The 18,287-nt window shown below is 47.7% G+C and overlaps 1 protein-coding gene across 2 annotated transcripts in view; it reads left to right on the top strand.

The window, feature by feature from the left end:
• Positions 1-1,859: 1,859 nt before the first annotated feature.
• The window catches only part of LOC134450601 (TSC22 domain family protein 2-like), a 54,249-nt gene continuing 37,821 nt past the window's right edge, over positions 1,860-18,287 (top strand). For both annotated transcript variants that reach the window (XM_063200455.1, XM_063200456.1), the window contains exon 1: positions 1,860-4,157. In XM_063200455.1, the coding sequence (XP_063056525.1) occupies positions 2,500-4,157 (1,658 nt within the window). In that variant the 5' untranslated portion in view covers positions 1,860-2,499. The remainder of the gene's footprint in view (positions 4,158-18,287) is intronic.

The following is an 18,287-nucleotide window of genomic DNA, read 5'->3' on the forward strand; positions in this document are numbered from 1 at the left end:
CTATAAACCCTCTCTGCTATTACTATTTAGCTCAGTGGTATCGTACCTCTGCCTCCCATCCCAAATCAAAGGTTGCTTGTTCGTAGCCAGGCCATGCCCTCCTAGTGACGCAACAACTTTGGCGCTGCTTCTAGTCCGGCCAAGAGCAATGTAAGTATTGTTTCAGATCTCCCGAAAAACAGGAACTCCTCCCACTTTGTCAGGAAGCAAACAACCAGTAGCAAACCAAGGGAGGCGGGTCAACCATGCACTTGTGCTCTTGGTCAGACCAAGTCTCGAAGAAATTTGAAAGTCAGTGATAATCAGGCTAGCCAATTCGAGTCCCAAGTGCCAGACTGCAAAGGAAGACCTACGTGGGTTGAATTTGCATATGACATTGTGTAAGTCTACAACACTGTTTGTCTGTGCATCGTCATGCATCCTCAGTCATTGACGTTGATTGTACTCAAACGTGTGCTATAGGCCAGTGGTTCCCAACCTATGGGTCGGGACCCAACCTATGGGTCGCCAAAGATCCACAGAGGGTCGCGAAGCCTTCTTGATTTTAAGGGGTTTCATTTTAAATACCATATATAGCATATGTTGAATAAATGACAAAGCATTTATTTAACTAATATATTCTGTGCTACATTAAACATATGTTCTATATTTGACCAAAGACGAATTGAGGAATAAAATAGCCGAACTAAAATGAGTTTTCACAGGAAACAGAGGGTATCATGCAACTCCCTATTTTGCGGGCGCTCATGCGGTTGGGTCACCAAGGCTTACTACAATGGTAAAAACATGGGTCCCTGAAAAAAAAGGTTGGGAACCACTACTGTAGGCCTATGGTTAATGTGCAAATAACCTGCATTAGATTTTTTTTGTGTGTAGGCCTATTTATGAGGTGCTAGACCCCTTTGTTTCCTCCAGGATTACAATTTATCTACTCTGTTAACCCCTTAGCACAGCACTATGGCTCTCTGTAATGTCAAAGCAATGTAGTTATTATGTAGTTAAGCATTTTCAGCAAGTGAATAGGGTCGCCGGCGACCCCTGCTGCAGTAAGAGGCTACTATGCAATGACCAAGGTATTTTTTTCCAACATCAAGACCGTAGGCCTATTTACATTGAAGCTACATCTTTCAAAATAAAATAAAATAAAATTAATGTGGTGAAATTATGAGAAATGTAAATCATGACCTGTACGCTAATAATGTGGGAATAAAACAAAGAAAAGGAAAATGATGAATAGATGGAAGAATAATGAACATGCACCGTCCTCCACCTTCACTCAGACAAGGCATATCGCATCTGCTGGACACGCCCTTGCAGCTGGAGCGTGCACGCATGTGACCGTCTGACGGCCTTTATCAGTCACCCATAGGTTTGTGCTCAGGTTTTTATAAACTCCATCTAGACTACATGTGATGCGAAATGATTATCATCATTTTCTGTTCGCAGATAACTATCTTACCCTTGAACCACTTCTGGCTGAAATAAATACTTTATTATAAGCACTACTAGTTCCCGGCTGGCTCCGTTATTGGAGTTTTGGAAATTGTTTTCTTACAGATCTTCTCCCGGTAAGATGATTAAGTGCTCCAAAAAGTTAGGCTGAAGATGCTGTCAAAGGAGGGGAGGAATAAGCCTATGTATATAATATAGTTCTGTATATTTTACAAAGTTCACAAAAAAACTTTATTTCGTAGAAAATACGAACTGATGATGTCTGATCAAAGAATCCACCTTCTGTGGTCTCAAGTTTACGACTGCGTATCTTTCCGTATTCCTCATTATTTTATTACGTAGTTGTAGCCCTGCTCCCAGTATGCATTGCGTTTTTTTTCTTGCCATCTTGTCGACAGAGAGGAAGAGAAACGCCGTTAGCTTGTGAAATACAGCAACAGCAGCCTGTAGATGGGACGGACTGTGCTACAAGGGAGGCTAAATTTACTTCCTTTCCGGTGTATATCTTCTTCTGAAGTTGCTGTTTTGTCGTGAAAAGACCGAGGTGGACATTAACTTTTCTCACGATGATTTACACGCTGGTTCCCAGTTAAGGATGTGGTTTTGAAGAGGATTGTGGTGACGGACGGTCCGCCTCAGACTGTGGTAACGATAGCAGCTGGTTAGCTGTATCTGCGACAGCGGCCTTCTGGCAACTCCGGACCCGGGACACCAACGTTAGCTACTTTGCGGAACAGGCCGACTTTTACTACCCCTTGTGCAGAGTCTATGTTTATACTGAGGTTGGTGTCCGTTTGGATAACGGGAGAACCGTTTTGGATCTCCGAGCATTTGTTTTTAGACTGTAAAATGCAACAGGAGTGGCGAGCCATGAAGATGACGTGCTACCGTCGCTCTATCAGTTACCAACTGTGAACTTGTTACTGAGTTTGTCTGCTAAGCTAACCAGCTAGTGTATTGACATTTAGATTGTGTTTCCGAGTTGAGACTCAAATCTCAATACACTTTAATCTCATTGACGGGGTGGAGATCATTACTTTGCTCAAAATGTCGAAAATGCCGGGTAAAAAGAGAAGTTGCTTTCAAATCACAAGTGTGACACAGGCTCAGGTGGCTGCTAGCAGCATCACTGACGACACCGAAAGTCTGGACGACCCAGACGAATCAAGGACCGAAGACGTGTCATCGGAAATCTTTGACGTGTCCAGGGCCGACTACGACCCGGAGGTGTGCGATATTAGTTCATCAGAGGAAACTCTAAACAACGTGTCTGAGTCAGAAACGACCTCCGCTATCACAAAGTCTCATATACCTCAGGATGTGCATGTAGCGGCAGTGTCGAATCCAGCGAACGGCGGGCTTGCTTACAGACCCGCTGCCGGTGTTCATGCCAACGCGCATGTTGGAGGTGGTGGTGTGCCACCGACCACGTTCGCGGCGTCCACTCAGCAGCCAACTGCAGCGGTTGCAAGTCAGTCCAACAGTACTCCGCAGGCCCCAGCTGCTGCCCCCAGTTCAACAACAACTAGCTGCAGTTCACGTTTCAGGGTCATCAAACTAGACCATGGTACAGGAGAGCCCTTTAAACGGGGCAGATGGACGTGCACGGAGTTCTATGACAAAGAAAGTTCGGAAAGTTCTGCAAGTAGGACTGTGGATAGCAGCAAGCATTTGGTCACTCTGGACCACAATGCTGACAACAGGGACACGAGTAGCTCCGTGGCCACCCACTCCGAGTCTGCCTCGGAGAGTGGCTATGTGTCTGCGCCTCCGGGCGAGGTGCAGGCCCAGAGCTATGGCATCTCGCATCAGGGTTTTGGGGGGGCTTCGCAAACCTTGGTCGCCCCTGGACATAACGGCGTGCAGCAGATGCTGCCCAACTCCTCCATGCACATGGTGAAGTCCCCAGTCATGCCCCCGTCTAGCCAGCCCCAGCAGTTCCCATACTCCCCACAGCAGCAGCAGCAGCACCCTGCAAGCCATAGTTTCCAGCCAGCCATGCCCCCTTCCCAGCCTGACTACAGGCAGCAGCAACAGCCGGCTGCGACGCCCCAGCCTTCAGGCGCCGCCGCCGCCGCCTCCACCGCAACGCACACACTTCCAGTGGCCTCACTCCCTGTGGGAGCTCCCCTCAACCACCAGGGCCCTTCCCCGGTCATGACTCCCGCCGGCGTCCCTGTCCACCACATCCTGGGCCTCCTGACCGGCGTGGGAGATGCAGCAGTGCCCTCCTCAGGAGGGTCTCTGTCCAGTGGACAGGCCGCGTCAGCTCAGGGTCTCCCGCTTCAGCAATCAGCAGCAGGCGCCGCCGCAGCGGGGGTCGTGGGTCTGCTCCAGGGGGGAGTAGGGGTGCATCCATCGCAGCCTAGTGGCCAGACGATGCCCTCGGCGGTGGTGGCGGCAGCAGCAGCAGCCGCCGCAGCGCTCTCTGGTATGTCGTCTGGCAACCCCAGTGCCCCCCAGACTCTGCCGACTCAGGCCCTGGTGGCGGCAGCAGGTGGCGTCGGGATCCAGAGCCCGCCGCAGGGCTCCCGGACGGGGATGGGGCTGCCGCAGAGCGAGGACGCCCGCCGGAAGTCGGATGCTCTACCTCAGCTGCCTCCTGGCATGGCAGGGAAAGACCCGTCAGGCCTGTCCATAGGAACGCCGGCCGTCAACAGCCTCTTTGGCATCCCCATCGGCGTCATGGATGGAGATGATGACAGGTAAGGAGGACGGTTCGCTTTGCCAACTGGAAATGTTGTGGGATTAATTGTACTGAATTATTTAGTTTAGTCTTTTAAACACACACCTGCGTACGGGAGCATACTAGCAGCAAATTGTGGGCCTGTGATGGAGTGACCATCACTAGGGTTGTGGGTGTGTTCTGACTGTCATGCCAACGAGCCTGGCCCCCAGTTTACTCCCCCAGAAGGTCTGGGTTCGAGTCCCAGCTGGGCAACTCTACTCCCCTTCGCTACAATCAGCTCCAATGGACCCCCCCCCCAAACCACCACTGATATCTACATAACTCAGACATGGTGTGAGCCCCCATAAATACATGGGGGCCCTGGTAACTCAGTCACACTTTACCCACCTGTATGACACCGCTGCATGGGTACAACTCATCTAACTAGTGTAAGATTATGAAAGGACGTCCCCATGCATTGGCATGTCCATGCAATGGTAGCTGGGCAACTCTACTCCCCTTCGCTACAGGGCCATATGTACAATCAGCTCCAATGGACCCCCCCACCCCCCACCACCACTGATATCTACATAACTCAGACATGGTGTGAGCCCCCATAAATACATGGGGCACTGGTAACTTGGTCACACTTAACTAGGGCTGTAACGATACACTCAACTCACGATTCGGTTCGTATCACTATTTTTGACATACGGTCCGATACACCCCACGATTTCTGAAAAGTATCTCCCCTGAAGTTTGGAAACACTATCACATCAAATCATAAGGTTGTTTTCTAGACTAATGGGTAATAAAACTTTGAAAGGGCGTATCACGATACTGCCTCCTCGTATCACGATACAGTATCGTGACTCTGTATATCACGATTTCTCGGTTCGATACAATATCGTTACAGCCCTACACTTTGCCCACCTGTAAGACACCGCTGCATGGGTACAACTCATCTAACTAGTGTAAGATTATGAAAGGACGTCCCCATGCATTGGCATGTCCATGCAATGGTAAGGCTAAGCCATGATTTAGCTTCTACACAGGAGAGAAGGAGGCCATGGTGACCTCTCTAGCCCAGGCGTGGGGAACCGCATGTCTCGAGGGTCGTTTGCGGCCCTTGAGGCCATTTTATCCGGCCCCCAATGTAATTTTATTGTTATGCGACTTCACATGAAATATGACATATTTTGTAATGTAAATTTAATTTAGATAACACATTTGCAATTCAATTAAGTCATATTCAGGGGACCTATAGAAGGTGGGGTCTGTTTTAATATAGGTGACTGCCTTCAAAGCAGGCCTAAAGTGCAGGGAGGAAACCCTGGTTTGTTTTCATAATGCAGCCCTCGGAGGACTTTCACGACCCTCGGATGAATTTGAAGTGGCCGTGACTCGAATGAAAAAGGTTCCCCACCCCTGCTCTAGCCCCTCATGGTTGCCCCTTGGAGACACGGCCACATGTGTCCTAGTTTAACCCCCAGCTGTGAGTGCCTGCCATCATTCATAAAGCCTCTCTGGGGGTTTATTTGTTGTTGTGGACAAGAGAACATGTGAATGCAGAGTTCTTGATATTAGTCATTAAGTAAAGTTTACAGGGCAGGAGGTTGCCTCAGGCCCTTCCCATCAGTGGCAAACTTAGTCATGAGACCGACCTGTGTGATTATAATCGTTTGTCATCACAATTTTATAAGGCTGTGCATTTTGCTTCTGATTCATGCTCCCTCTGTCAAGCCAGTTCTGATTTTGACAGCGAGATTGCATTTGTCTTTGCCAGTTAACACGCCACAGGGAATGTTTATTTAACTTTATTTATTTCGCAACACTCTTGCATTCAGCTGCAGCGTCGTTGGCATCCCCCTGCCATTGCCATGGATAACAGTTTGGGTTAATACTACATCCGTAGTGTAAGTTAGAGATTTTTCCAAAGTTTAAATTGATGCGTGCTGTTGGGACTTGGAGTGTTGGTCTTGGTCTGCTCTGCTCTGCGTGTGGGATTGGAACGGCGTAGGCCTCGGGGACTTGAGCTGGGCAGAGGATGTTTGATTCAGCTCTGCGTGTGTGTGTGTGTGTGTGTGTATATGTGTGTACAGGGAAGGTGTGTGTGTGTGTGTATGTGTGTGTGTGTGTGTGTGTATGTGTGTGTGTGTGTGTTGGGGGGGTTATATGAGGTCTGCATTCATTGTCCCGAGCCGCCTGCCTGCTGCAACTTCAGAACGCTCCAATCACTGTTTACTCAGCAGCCCTAGATTCGACTAGCCTAGATGTGGAGTTTTGGGATCTCTCGCTCTCGCTCTCTCTCCCTCTCTGTAGTTTTGTGTACTCTCTCTCTCTGTCTCTCTCTCTCGTTCGCTGTCTCTCTCTCTCTCTCTCTCTCTCTCTCTCTCTCTCTCTCTCTCTCTCTCTCTCTCTCTCTCTCTCTCTCTCTCTCTCTCTCTCTCCCTCTCTGTAGTTTTGTGTACTCTCTCTCTCTGTCTCTCTCTCTCGTTCGCTGTCTCTCTCTCTCTCTGACACACACACACACACATGTTGGCACAATACAGAGCAGCCTGTGCCCATGTTCTAATCATTGGCACGTGTGGTTGTGTGACGTGATCCCCATGCCCTCTGCCACAAGACGTGTCACCAGTATGAGTGACGTGATCCGCGTGCCTGTGTGCCACAGGACCAGGGCTTGACACTGGCACCAGCCAACCGGCCAAATGCTGGTAAAACTTGGCTGTGGCTGGTAACAATTTCAGTGTCACTAGCCAATTTGGCAGGTATCTTATTCTATGGTGCGACTTATCAGAATAGCGTATATTCTGCACTTTGCCCCTTGTGTATCAATTGTTTGTATTTTAGTTCAAGAAAAATCTGCTACTCAGTTTCTATTTGTTTGTTCTATATCCATGTAGAAACCCATGCACTCCTCTTCTTTCTTTAAGCACTTCATCTTCTGAGGTTAGATGTACAGCATCATGATAAAAGATTTTTAAAAAATCTAAATAAAAACAAATTGTGGGTAATGCTAATAGAATAGCTGGATGGCTAGTGACTCAGGAAAACCACTAGCCACAGTGGCCGGCAAGCGGAAAAAAAGTCAATGTCAAGCCCTGCACAGGACGTGTCACCAGCCCGGCTGCCGTGCTGCTCCGCTCCTCATCATCTCCACCCTCTCATCCGTCCTGTCCTGCTCCCCACGCTGACTAGCTGATGACTCGTGATGAAATGTGGAACTTGCCCCACAACAACACACCCCACTTGCCCCACAACAACACAGCACACATTGATGGTTTCCAAATTCTTGTGATGCATACATGCATCATTGTTTGGATGATGTGTTTTTTGTGTGTGTGTGAGGTGTCATGGGTGTGTTTTCGAAGGGTACTACAAAGCCTCTCTGATGTCCGTGTAGTTAAACTGGAGATTCAATGTCAACAATTGGGGAGTTAATAAAAAGCACACACTGATGTGTGTATTTTTGCAAACGTAAGTGCACGCTCACACACACACACACACAGGCCGTCCAATACACCCACACACAAAAGGTTCCTCTTCTCCTCTCTTTCTCTTACACACACACACGCACACACACGGGCAGCAGTGTGTCAGAGGGCACATATCCTCATTCATGTGTGTGAAAGGCCAGTGTCTGGTTGCTGGTTTTTGGTTAAATCACCTGTGCTCCCTCGTGCCAGGTCAGTAGGTAACCTGGAAAACCCCCACACCACACCGGCCCGCCCCACTGATGCCCTTTCAGTGCTTAGCCAGTCACTCGTACACCACTGCAACCAGGGTTGCCAGATGAGGCTGATGATTTCCAGCCCAAAAAATGCTCAAAACCCGGCTAGAAGCACAAAATCCGCTCGCGCCCAATTCTATTGATGTCTATGGCAAGAATTGGGCGGGTTTTTCTGCTAAATGTCATTTTTACCAGCACACAGCCATCCAAAGCAGCCCAATTGGGTGGGAAACAGCCCAATCTGGCAACACTGACTGCAACCAGAGAGGAGAGTGGCCAGTGCTCCTGCTCACGAGCTCCAGCTATTATGAAAGACCGATTGGACCACCGAATAGCCAAGTCTCCAACCGCTTGCCAAGCTTGTTATTCGGTTCTGGCCTGAGTTGGTCCAGGCAGCATGACAAGCGAACACAAAAGATGGGTGTCAAGGGGACTGTTGTGGGGGCATTGTGGGTAAATGGGAGAGACCACAGAACGAGGAAGAGAGACAGAAAGGGGGAGAAAGAATTGAGGTGTACAGGGTGGTTTGGTGTTGGGGAAGCGATGATGGTTTGCGTTTTGGAGCACACAGGATGGTTTGGAGTCCAGGGGGTGGATGGTTTGAGTTTAGGAGTACAGTAGTGCTTCTCAATGGCTTTCGGGAGTCCCTGGGGGGCGTTGAAGAGGAGACAGCTGAGAGGGGGCGGCGCTTGCTTAGTTGGCATTGGGGCATAAGTCTGTTTTTATTTGTTTTATAGTAGGTAAAGGTAAAGGGGGCATTGGTAGGCATTATGATGAGGTCAAGGGGGCGTTGGGGAGGCTTATGATGAGGTTTGTTTAAAAAAAAAAAAAAAAAAAAAAAAAAACCACAGGAGAAGAGGATGGTTTGGAGTCGGGGCCGGGGGTGGACGGGTTGAGTTTAGGGGTAGAGGATGGTTTGGAGTCGGGGCCGGGGGTGGACGGGTTGAGTTTAGCGATAGAACAGGGGTTCCCAACCTTTTCCAACTTGGGGCCCACTCGAAATTGTCACAAATGTTCGGGGCCCACCTCTGACCCGATGACGAGTAAAACTCACATAAATCAGCAGCAACGCACACCAAAATGTGGTTATAATTTTTAGAATATTATTTCAAGGCCCACTTGGTATACCTTCAGGGCCCACCCCGGCCCATAGGTTGAAAATCACTGTGGTAGAGGATGGTTTGGAGTCCGGGGGGTGTGGTTTGGAGTCGGGGGGGTGTGGTTGGCTTGGAGGTGGAGGTGGGGGTGGATGGTGGATGTAATGGAGGGCTCTGTTCTGTTCCTCAGCGTGGAGGAGAGCGGTCAGCAGCACTGGGGCACGGGGGAACCGGTCAAGTCCCCTCTGATAAACAAACCTCTCTCTGCCAGCCAGCCCTCCCTTCCTCTCTCCCTCCCTCCCTACGGTCAAAACAGCCTCAGTACAGACAGAAGAATGGCTGCCTTTTACTGAAATGGCCTCTGTGATGGATTATCTTGCCTTTTTTATTCAATTAGAGAAATCTGGGAACGCTCATCTGTTTGTTTTTTCCCCCGTTTAGCACATGTTGATGAGTGAGTCTTAACCCATCCTCTGGATGCACATGTACATGCACTGTACATGATAGTTACCGGTATGTGTATGTAGTAGAGGTGCACCGAAAATTCGGCCGCAGAAAATATTCGGCCGAAAACGCTAAAGAAAGACACTTTCGGTTTTCGACCGAAAGCCAATTGAGAGGCTAATCCTGTACATGCATTGCTATCAGGGTGAATAAAAAGTGACGTGTTTCAGATACATGAGAAGATGAGGCCGCCGTCACTCTGAGCTCTACAAACACAGTCCAGTGTAGATTAGTGCCTCAAAGGGACTGTGCACAGAATATGTGTAAAATTAATCTATTAGTTAATTTATTTTTTTGATGGTGAGACCCCATCGTGGCAAGTTCCTCCTGTTTCTACTTGCACAATGAGAGTCTAGTGTAATGTATTGGCCGGCCAAAGTCATCACCAAGATTGTTGGATACAATGTGACATAAGTACATTTGTGGAGGGAAAATCCACTTTGCTAAGAAATTCTGTTTACTGAGTCGTACTGATGTTGGCAAACTGTTTATTGGATATTTCTGGTTTGGATGTTGCTGTAGCTCTAATCTTGTTTGGTTGGTGGGTAAAACTTGCAGAATAGATTTGACTTGAAATTTGAAATGACTTTGCCAACAGTAATTGCGTCTTTTTTGTTTTTGTGCATGTGGGTTGCAATGGTTATGCTGATGCATTGTGGTATCCATGCTCAAACACACAGGACAACAATTGTCATAACACTATCTCGAGGGCAAGCACCTCCAGTTTTTACAAGATTGTTTCTGAAAACTATGAAACAAAGAAATGACCCATAAAGCTGCTTCACAGTCAAGTTGAAGAGCCAACAGAAAGCAGTATTACAGTGGATAGTAAAGAAGGGGGAAAGACTTTAGGTAAGGGGCCCCAGGAAGGATGCATAAGAAGGGGGGTTATGTCTTTGAGGCTCAAGCTCAGTCTGGGCACATTTCCTGCGGATTTGGGCACCCTTAAGTGAGCATTACTGGTTCCTCTTCTCCTCCTGAGCCTGAGGACTCCTCCTGAAAAGGTGGGATGTCAGGTAAATGTCAGCTGTTTCCATACGCTTGGCTGATTTCAGAACATGATGATGGGCAGGCTTGCTCTTCTTAACGTGACGTCCCCCGCTGAGTTCCGCAACACAGTGTCCTTCTGTGGTTGGCAGGGTTGCCAGATGAGGCTGATGATTTCCAGCCCAAAAAATGCTCAAAACCCGCCTGGAAGCACAAAATCCCGCCCAATTCTATTGATTTCTATGGCAGAAATTGGGCGGGTTTTTCTGCTAAATGCAATTTTTACCCGCACACGTCTATCCGAAGCAGCCCAATTGGGCCGGAAACAGCCCAATCTGGCAACACTTGGTGGTTGGTGGCTGACAGGAGGGAGGGAGGGCGGACGCACGGACACACACACGGGCGGGCGCACGGGCAGCGAAGGCGAGGAGGAATGTGTACATTCTGTTCCTGGAGGAACGTTCGAGGAATTACCTGTACATTGTTCGGCAGGCAGGTACCCTTAAGATGAGGGTGTGAAGGGACGCACGGCTTTCATGTTTCGAGTGTGGGTGCTGCTTTTGTCAGCCGCCGCCTCGGAGCCCTTGAGGCATGCAAACCTGACGTAACTTTTGACACAAAAGTTATTTTCAGAACGGTAGAGACTAGAGACAAAAGGGACAACGTGCCAACCTGCTCAGATGCAATAGCCACAGGCCAGTGCTCAAACTAAAAAGTTCCTGATTGTTCAGCAGCATGCATCCGACATGTTGTACCCAAGGCTGTGGTGATGGATGCAGGGCTTTGTTCATCTTGGTTCATCAGAGTATGTTTTTATTTTTAAGATTCATCGCCCCATGGAAGCCTACACCCTAACTAACCCAATCACCTTTTGATCATTCTTGCTTAGCTCCCTATTCACAGTGATCTCATACCAATGGTAACACTTAATAAAACATTGTTGCATTTGCTTTTTTTCTCCACTTTGGCCTTTTGACTTGAAGCCTGTGAGTGCCAGAAGCCAAATGTGTTTTCTTTGACTCGCCTCCCCTTCCAAGGTTGATGCTGACGGGAGGAAGGGACTGTGGAGGAGGAAAGTGTGTTTCGAGTGTTTGTTTCTCTGACCTGTTCAGGGACGGGGGTCAGCGGTCAGGGCAACTATCTGTTTGTTTGTGTGGATGAGTGATAATGACCAGTCTACTGAAACCCAGCTCGTAAAGTGCCACTGTGGTGTTGACGGTACAATGGAAAGGCATGACAAGCATGCTAGTTTTAAAAGTATAGGTTTGAGGGGGGTGAGTGAGTGAGTGAGTGAGTGTGTGGGTGGGCGACGCGTAACTGGTGTGAGGAGTTAAGGTTGCGTTGTTTCCGGCAGAACCTCTCTTCGCCAAGATGGTTGGTTAGCTGCGTCAGAGCCTCGGAGGCATACGGCTCCAATCATTGGAAAAGCTATTTTGTAGCTTGGGAATTATATGAAATTCTCCAAAATCTTTTCAGGTGACCTGAAAAAAATCTTTATCTTTATCAAGGACCATGGTGGTAGGTGTTTGTCTCCTTAACTGACAAAAAAGGGACACACACACACACACACACACACACACACACACACACTCACACACACACACAGCGTCTCTTATTGAGGCACACACACACACACCGCTTACATCCCCCCTTAAAGCTTCTGGCAGTGCTCAACACTAGCCGGACCGGAGAGATAGTTGAGTTGCCGGGGCACTTGGGGAGCGCGTAGACAAGACAAGGGAGTAGATCTTTTTCCAGAGATAGCTGACCTGCTCAGACCCCCAACGCCACATTCCAGGGGCACGGTTGCCAGATGAGAGACTAATGATTTTCAGCCCCAAAAAATGTTCAAAACCCGCCTAGAACCACAAAATTCCGCCCAATTTTAACTACTAAATTCGATTGATTTCTATGGCGATAAAGTGTGCAAAAAACCCAGCCCAAATGCCCCTTTTTATCTGCCAGATGGCCATCTTAAGCAGCCCAATTAGGCTGGAAACAGCCCAATCTGGCAACATTGACCAGGGGCTCTCTGAATAAGTGATTGTCAGAGGTCGTCTGCTCCAACAGCAGGCACTCTTGCCCCCTCAACACCCCATTCACCAAGCGCCACCACCAGGACTGGATTGGCCATAAGGCATACAGGGCACTTGCCCAGTGGACTGTTGATGATTTTGGCCTGTTTCTCTCTCCCTTAATGCAGTGGTATCAGTCCTCACGCTGCTACATCTGACATCTTCATCTTGATCTCCAAGTCAGATGTAAATATTAATTTTGGCTGTTGTGGTCAAAATAGCTCGTAATACGTAGATAACTGAAAGGAGACTGTTGTCACAGGCTTTAATGCCTCTCTCAATTCCTGGCGGGCCACTCTTGACTGAACATGCAATGCCTGAGTTTTTTTCATCCCAGACCAGCCCTGGCAACCCCCACACCCCACACACCCCACACCCCATACCCCCTCACCCCCACACCCCATACCCCCTCACCCCCACACCCCATACCCCCTCACCCCCACACCCAACCCCCTCTGGAGTTCCCTACTGTGTGTGCTGGTCCTGGCTTCTCCTCATCACTTGGGGGTTAATCGCAAGGTCTCAATTACTGCTGACCCCCTTCCTACACCACACATCACACCACACCTCATCCCCCACCACATCCCACACCCCCACTCTCCAATCAGTGATCTTGACAGCTGATGTTATCCTCTCCACCCCCAACATGGGTTCATTTGCAGATGGAACGTCAAAGCCCTTTACGTTTAGTATTATTTTCTACTTTTACAGATTTTTTAAATGGTAGCAGCAGGCCCAATTGTAAAACTCTTCTTGTGTTATAAAATGAGGTCTTTGGCCAGCCCAAAATATGTGGCGAAATAATTCTGTGGTTCGTTCATGTAATAATACACAGGATATTAAACTCTGGAAGTCTTCTTTTTAGTCTTAAAGTCCTCTGGATATGATTTCTAAATATAGTGACAGAAGAATTGACTATTCTGTGTCAAAAGCTACAGAGAAATTAACCAGTTGTAGAGTTTCACATTAGAGAGGGGCTTTTAACCCTTTATAGGGCAATTGACCTTATTTGATCACTTCCGATTAACTTACTTGCTGGAGCATTTGCAGCTGAAAATCTCAATTGTATCAGTCCTCTGCATGCAGGTTAAAGTCTGATTTCACTTGAAATTTAGTAAGTTACACATGCACTTTTTGTGGAAAGTTACTTACTTTTACTTTTTGTGGACAGTTGCTTACAAAGCTTTTTTGTGTGTAAATGAGTTTTGTGTACATGAGGCCCCAGGTAAGGTAGGCAAACATGCCATGTGACAAAGGATCCTTGAGCCTCCATATAACCTGGTTTACATGGAGCCATTGGCCTGCTCATGTATAACCTGGTTTACTTCACATACAGCCAGTGGCCTGCACAATCGAATCAGCTCAGAAAGTAGGCCTATGTCACAAGCGCTGCTTCAAAGATGTTTATCTAGGAGGTTAACAGTGTCTATTTCCCCTCCCTCCTCCTTTGACAAACGTCTTGGGTGGGTACTGTATGCAAAGCCTGTTTTGCCCCATTTTTTTCTTTTTTTTTTGTTGCTCCGTCAAGGACGCCAAGAAAAGGCCCGAGCGGCTTATTGCCTTTTGTTACTCCGTTGACAGAGACGGAGGAGAGATATGGCTCGTGGTGACAAGGTGGTGACAGCGCGCAGGATAGGAGATGACAACAGCGAACAGCATGTGCAACACGACGGGACAGATACCTTGCAAATGTTCCCAACCCCATATGACTGGCTTTTGTATACTGTCCTTCCGGTGTGCAGTTGCAGTGTATACTACTACACTACTTCTTCTTTCCTTTGGCCCCACCGGTGTTTGTTCAGCAAATGTGTAAAATCAAAGCAACTCTCCCAGTCCCATATTATGGATGTTTCCTGCCTCGTTGTCTGTGTGCAAGCACCAGAGTTGAATTGAACCCCTAACCTTGTTGGGATTAAGTCTGTTTGGCTAATTCTTTACTCTCTAAGCTGATCTAGGAGAACAATATGGGCTTATGTCGGGGGAATATGCTATCTGGGCCCCAGGGCAAGACACTGACAGAGCCCCCATTTGACTTGCCAAGTTGACAGTAGGGCCCCCTACACCAATACAGAAGGGCCCTGGGGCAGATGACCTGCTTGCCCCCCTATAGCTCCACCCCTGTGTAGGATCTGGGCCCGGTTGCACAAAACACCTTAAGTTAAGTATTTCCCTTAAAGTCTGAGTTAAGGGTCCCCTAAGTGAAAGTCAGTTGCACAAACACCCTTAAAATTTCCCCTTAAGTTTTCCTTAAGGGTTTCCCCTTAAATATTTAAGAGTTTCCCTTAAAGTTAAGAAATCCCTTAAAGTTCTTTAAAATCGTTGCACAAAAGACCTTAACAACCAAGTTAAGGGAAAATATCTGAGGGACCGATATCGTCGCCTTAAGTCAGACATGGCTGAGTTTATGCACATTCAGCAACGTGATCAACGATCAAATAAGAGTTTTCCGCGATCGGGAGAACCCAATGGATAGGCACGCTTACCGACGAACCGTTAATTATTAATTATAGATTTGATAGACAATCCATAGGCCTAGCCTATATGAATTATCCGACCGTCTCGAATTGGACCATGCTACAGGAGTTGTGCTCTCCCTGCCGTCTTGCAGCTGATGATTGCGCCAGGCACGGCGCCAGAAAATCAGCTTTGGATGGGCCAGAACATTTTTGGGTGGCACTTCATTAGACCTATAACATCAAGTCCTCATAACAAAACGTCTAATTTTTATTCGAATATGTGCGTATATTCAGTGTTTCCTCATTGTGAAGATTCTCGGATGAAGTTATGGCCGCGGGGTTAGGGTAGCCCATTCATTAATATCCTCCCTCACAGTCTCGTCCATTGTCCCACCATCACCAAATGTTTTTATTGCCCTCAAACCCCACATTTATTTTGCTAACATGCATGAAGATGAGATCAATGATCCTCGCTGTGTTAATTATGACACTGGAGTTGTTTGGGAGTTGTTTTAGGAGCTCGAAAATGCAGGTGAGACACACGGCACTTCTCCAGTGCTTGCGCCATAGCCAATTATTATAATTCTTATAATTCGCATTAGGCCTACCGCTTGACACTTCCAAAACAACGCGGAAGAAACTAAAGATAAATGGAATGATATCACAAATACAAAATAATGCATGGGGAGTAGAGCCCACGTCTGCTAAGAGAAGAGAGGAGAACGTTTGGAGCGGTGCTTAATTTGTAAAGAGGGAGGTCGCGGAGCGCGGAGTGGCTCCGGTGAAGAGAGGCGGGCGGGGCACATGTTGCGAACAACGCTATGCTCAGGTGCTGCCTGCGATATCCCAAGCACCCGGCTCATGTAGGCTAGGCTATGCATGCAAGAAGATGTCATTTCAACCGCAACAATGCGACGATCAGAGCACACAATCACACTTTGAACCACTCAAACACATGCACGCACACAACTGTTGGAGCACAGTATTCCATAACCAGACATCTGGTTCGACAATTAAGCCATGGACATAGGATGGTGTTGTTCCTTCCTCGCTTGGACCGCAAGGTTTAAAAAAAAAATTGACCTCCCCCACTGTCCTCTTCACCATATTTCTCGAGTTTATGGTCGCGGTGGTCTCTTCCCATTGTTGCTGCTTCTTCGCGGCCGTTATTTGAGGGTTGAATTTGCTTTTTATTATGTTTTTTCTTTTGTTAAATTCCTCTAATAATACCACTTTCTCTTCCTCTGACCAGTTTGGCTTTCTAGCCTTACCATTGTCCATGTTTAGGCCTATAGATAAATAGCTACAGAATGGTTAACGATGTTTTGAGAAGAATATTCAAGAATGACTTAAAAAGTTTCCTTGGAAACAATAGAATTCTACCGTTGTAAACTCCTCTTTACTGTAGTAAATCCCTTAGGGCTTTCCCTTACCTAAGGGAAGGACTTAAGGCATTCTGTGCAACCCCCTTAAGTAGATCCCTTAGCTAAGGGAAAATGAGCCCTTAAGGGTCACACTTAAGGGAGAAAACTTAAGGTGTTTTGTGCAACCGGGCCCTGGCCTCTTCAAGCTGCTCCTGCCACTGGGGAGTGCAACAACAAGTGATCTACACCAGCGGTTCCCAACCTTTTCCGAACAAACGCCCCCTTGAGCTCATCATAAGCATGCCAACGCCCCCCCTTAGTATTGAAAAATAAAATAGACTAATGCCCCCAATGGGAACTAAGCCCCATCCCCACTCAGCTGTATCCTTCTCAACGCCCCCCTAGGGCTCCTTAACGCCCCCTGGGGGGCTGTAGCGCCCCCATTGAGAAACATTACTCTACATGCTGTATACCACACAGGGCTTTTTCTAGGATTTTTTGGCATGAGGGAGCATCATGGCAGGTTGCGGGGGGGTGAACGGGCGGTGTATATATATATATAAACTAAAAGTATGAGGGTGGAGCACCCCTATTTCCCCGTTCAGAAAAAGCCCTGCCACAGATCTCCTCCTGCTGTACTGCTTTGCAAAGGAAAAGTGCAGTAACTGACGCCAATATTGAAACTAAGAACAAATCCTGTAAAGCCTTATTGGTATTAGGTTGGATATTATCGTTACTAAACATTTCACATGGCAATCACTCTCAAACGGGACGCATTTCTTTTGGATCTAAGACTTTGTCACAAGATGAAGGAGGTCTAATGAAGACCATTTTCAGTCTAAACTGATGCCCGGCGTCCTGTGTGCAATTCTGGACCGGGTCCTTTGCCGATCCATCTCTCTCTCCACTCATTTCCTCTCACTCCCTCATCTGTCCTCTCAACTAAAGGCATGAAAACCAAAAAAGCAAATATATGTTAAAAAAAAAGAAACAAAAAAAGACAAAAAAATTAGTTTCTGCACTTTGCCTTTGTGACTAAACTGAACTAGCCTCCTATGCCTGGGGCTGTGCTCTAGTGCTGTGCAACTACTAAAGTACATGTATCTCACGTCTATAGTGTATCACACGTCCAGAGGTGTTCCTCCAATGACTCGCACCTGACGCCCCCTCTGACACCCCACCCCTCAACACCCCTAGGACCGCCCCCCCCTGCACCCATCTAGCATATTGTATGCTAGTGTACTGCAGCCGTAGGAAACCTTTTTCATTCGAGGGGTCACTTCAAATGTTATGATGTCCTCCAAGGGCCGTACCAGAGAGAGTAGATAAGAGAGAGGTTCCGTTGGCCCATTGTTTCCGGGTTCTACTGTCGCAGGGGGGGGATCCCCCTTTAGGCAGACTGAAGGACTGTTCTATTCATTGTAGGAGTATTATGACACGCCCCTTTAGGCAGACCGGAACCTGGTCATGTTAGGTGCCCATAGCAACCTATTGCATTGGCATATCTCTATATACTTCGAGAATCTCTGGCCGTACTATGACCACAAACCAGGATTTCCATACTTGGCCCTCGCGACATAAATTCCGCTCCCCTGGTGTAGGCTACTTGTATCTCACATTTACTGTGTCTTTGGTTCAGTTGTGCACAGGCACAAAGTCATCTTTTCTCAGTTGCATCAACTGATGTCTCAGTGTAGTGTATGAAACCTTCCCGCTCTCTCTCTTTCTCTCTTTCTCTCTCTTTCTCTCTCTCTCTCTCTCTCACACTGTCTCACTCTCTCTCTCTCTCACTCACTCACTCACTCACTCACTCACTCTCTCTCTCTCTCACTCACTCTCACTGTCTTACTGTCCTGTCGTGAACAAAGGCATTTAAGAAATCCCAAAACACATCTTTAAATGATACGAAATGACTTGAAGCCACAAGTTGGAGAGCCATAGAGCTCCATAG

Source organism: Engraulis encrasicolus, chromosome 6, assembly GCF_034702125.1.
Source record: "Engraulis encrasicolus isolate BLACKSEA-1 chromosome 6, IST_EnEncr_1.0, whole genome shotgun sequence".
NCBI lineage: Eukaryota > Metazoa > Chordata > Actinopteri > Clupeiformes > Engraulidae > Engraulis > Engraulis encrasicolus.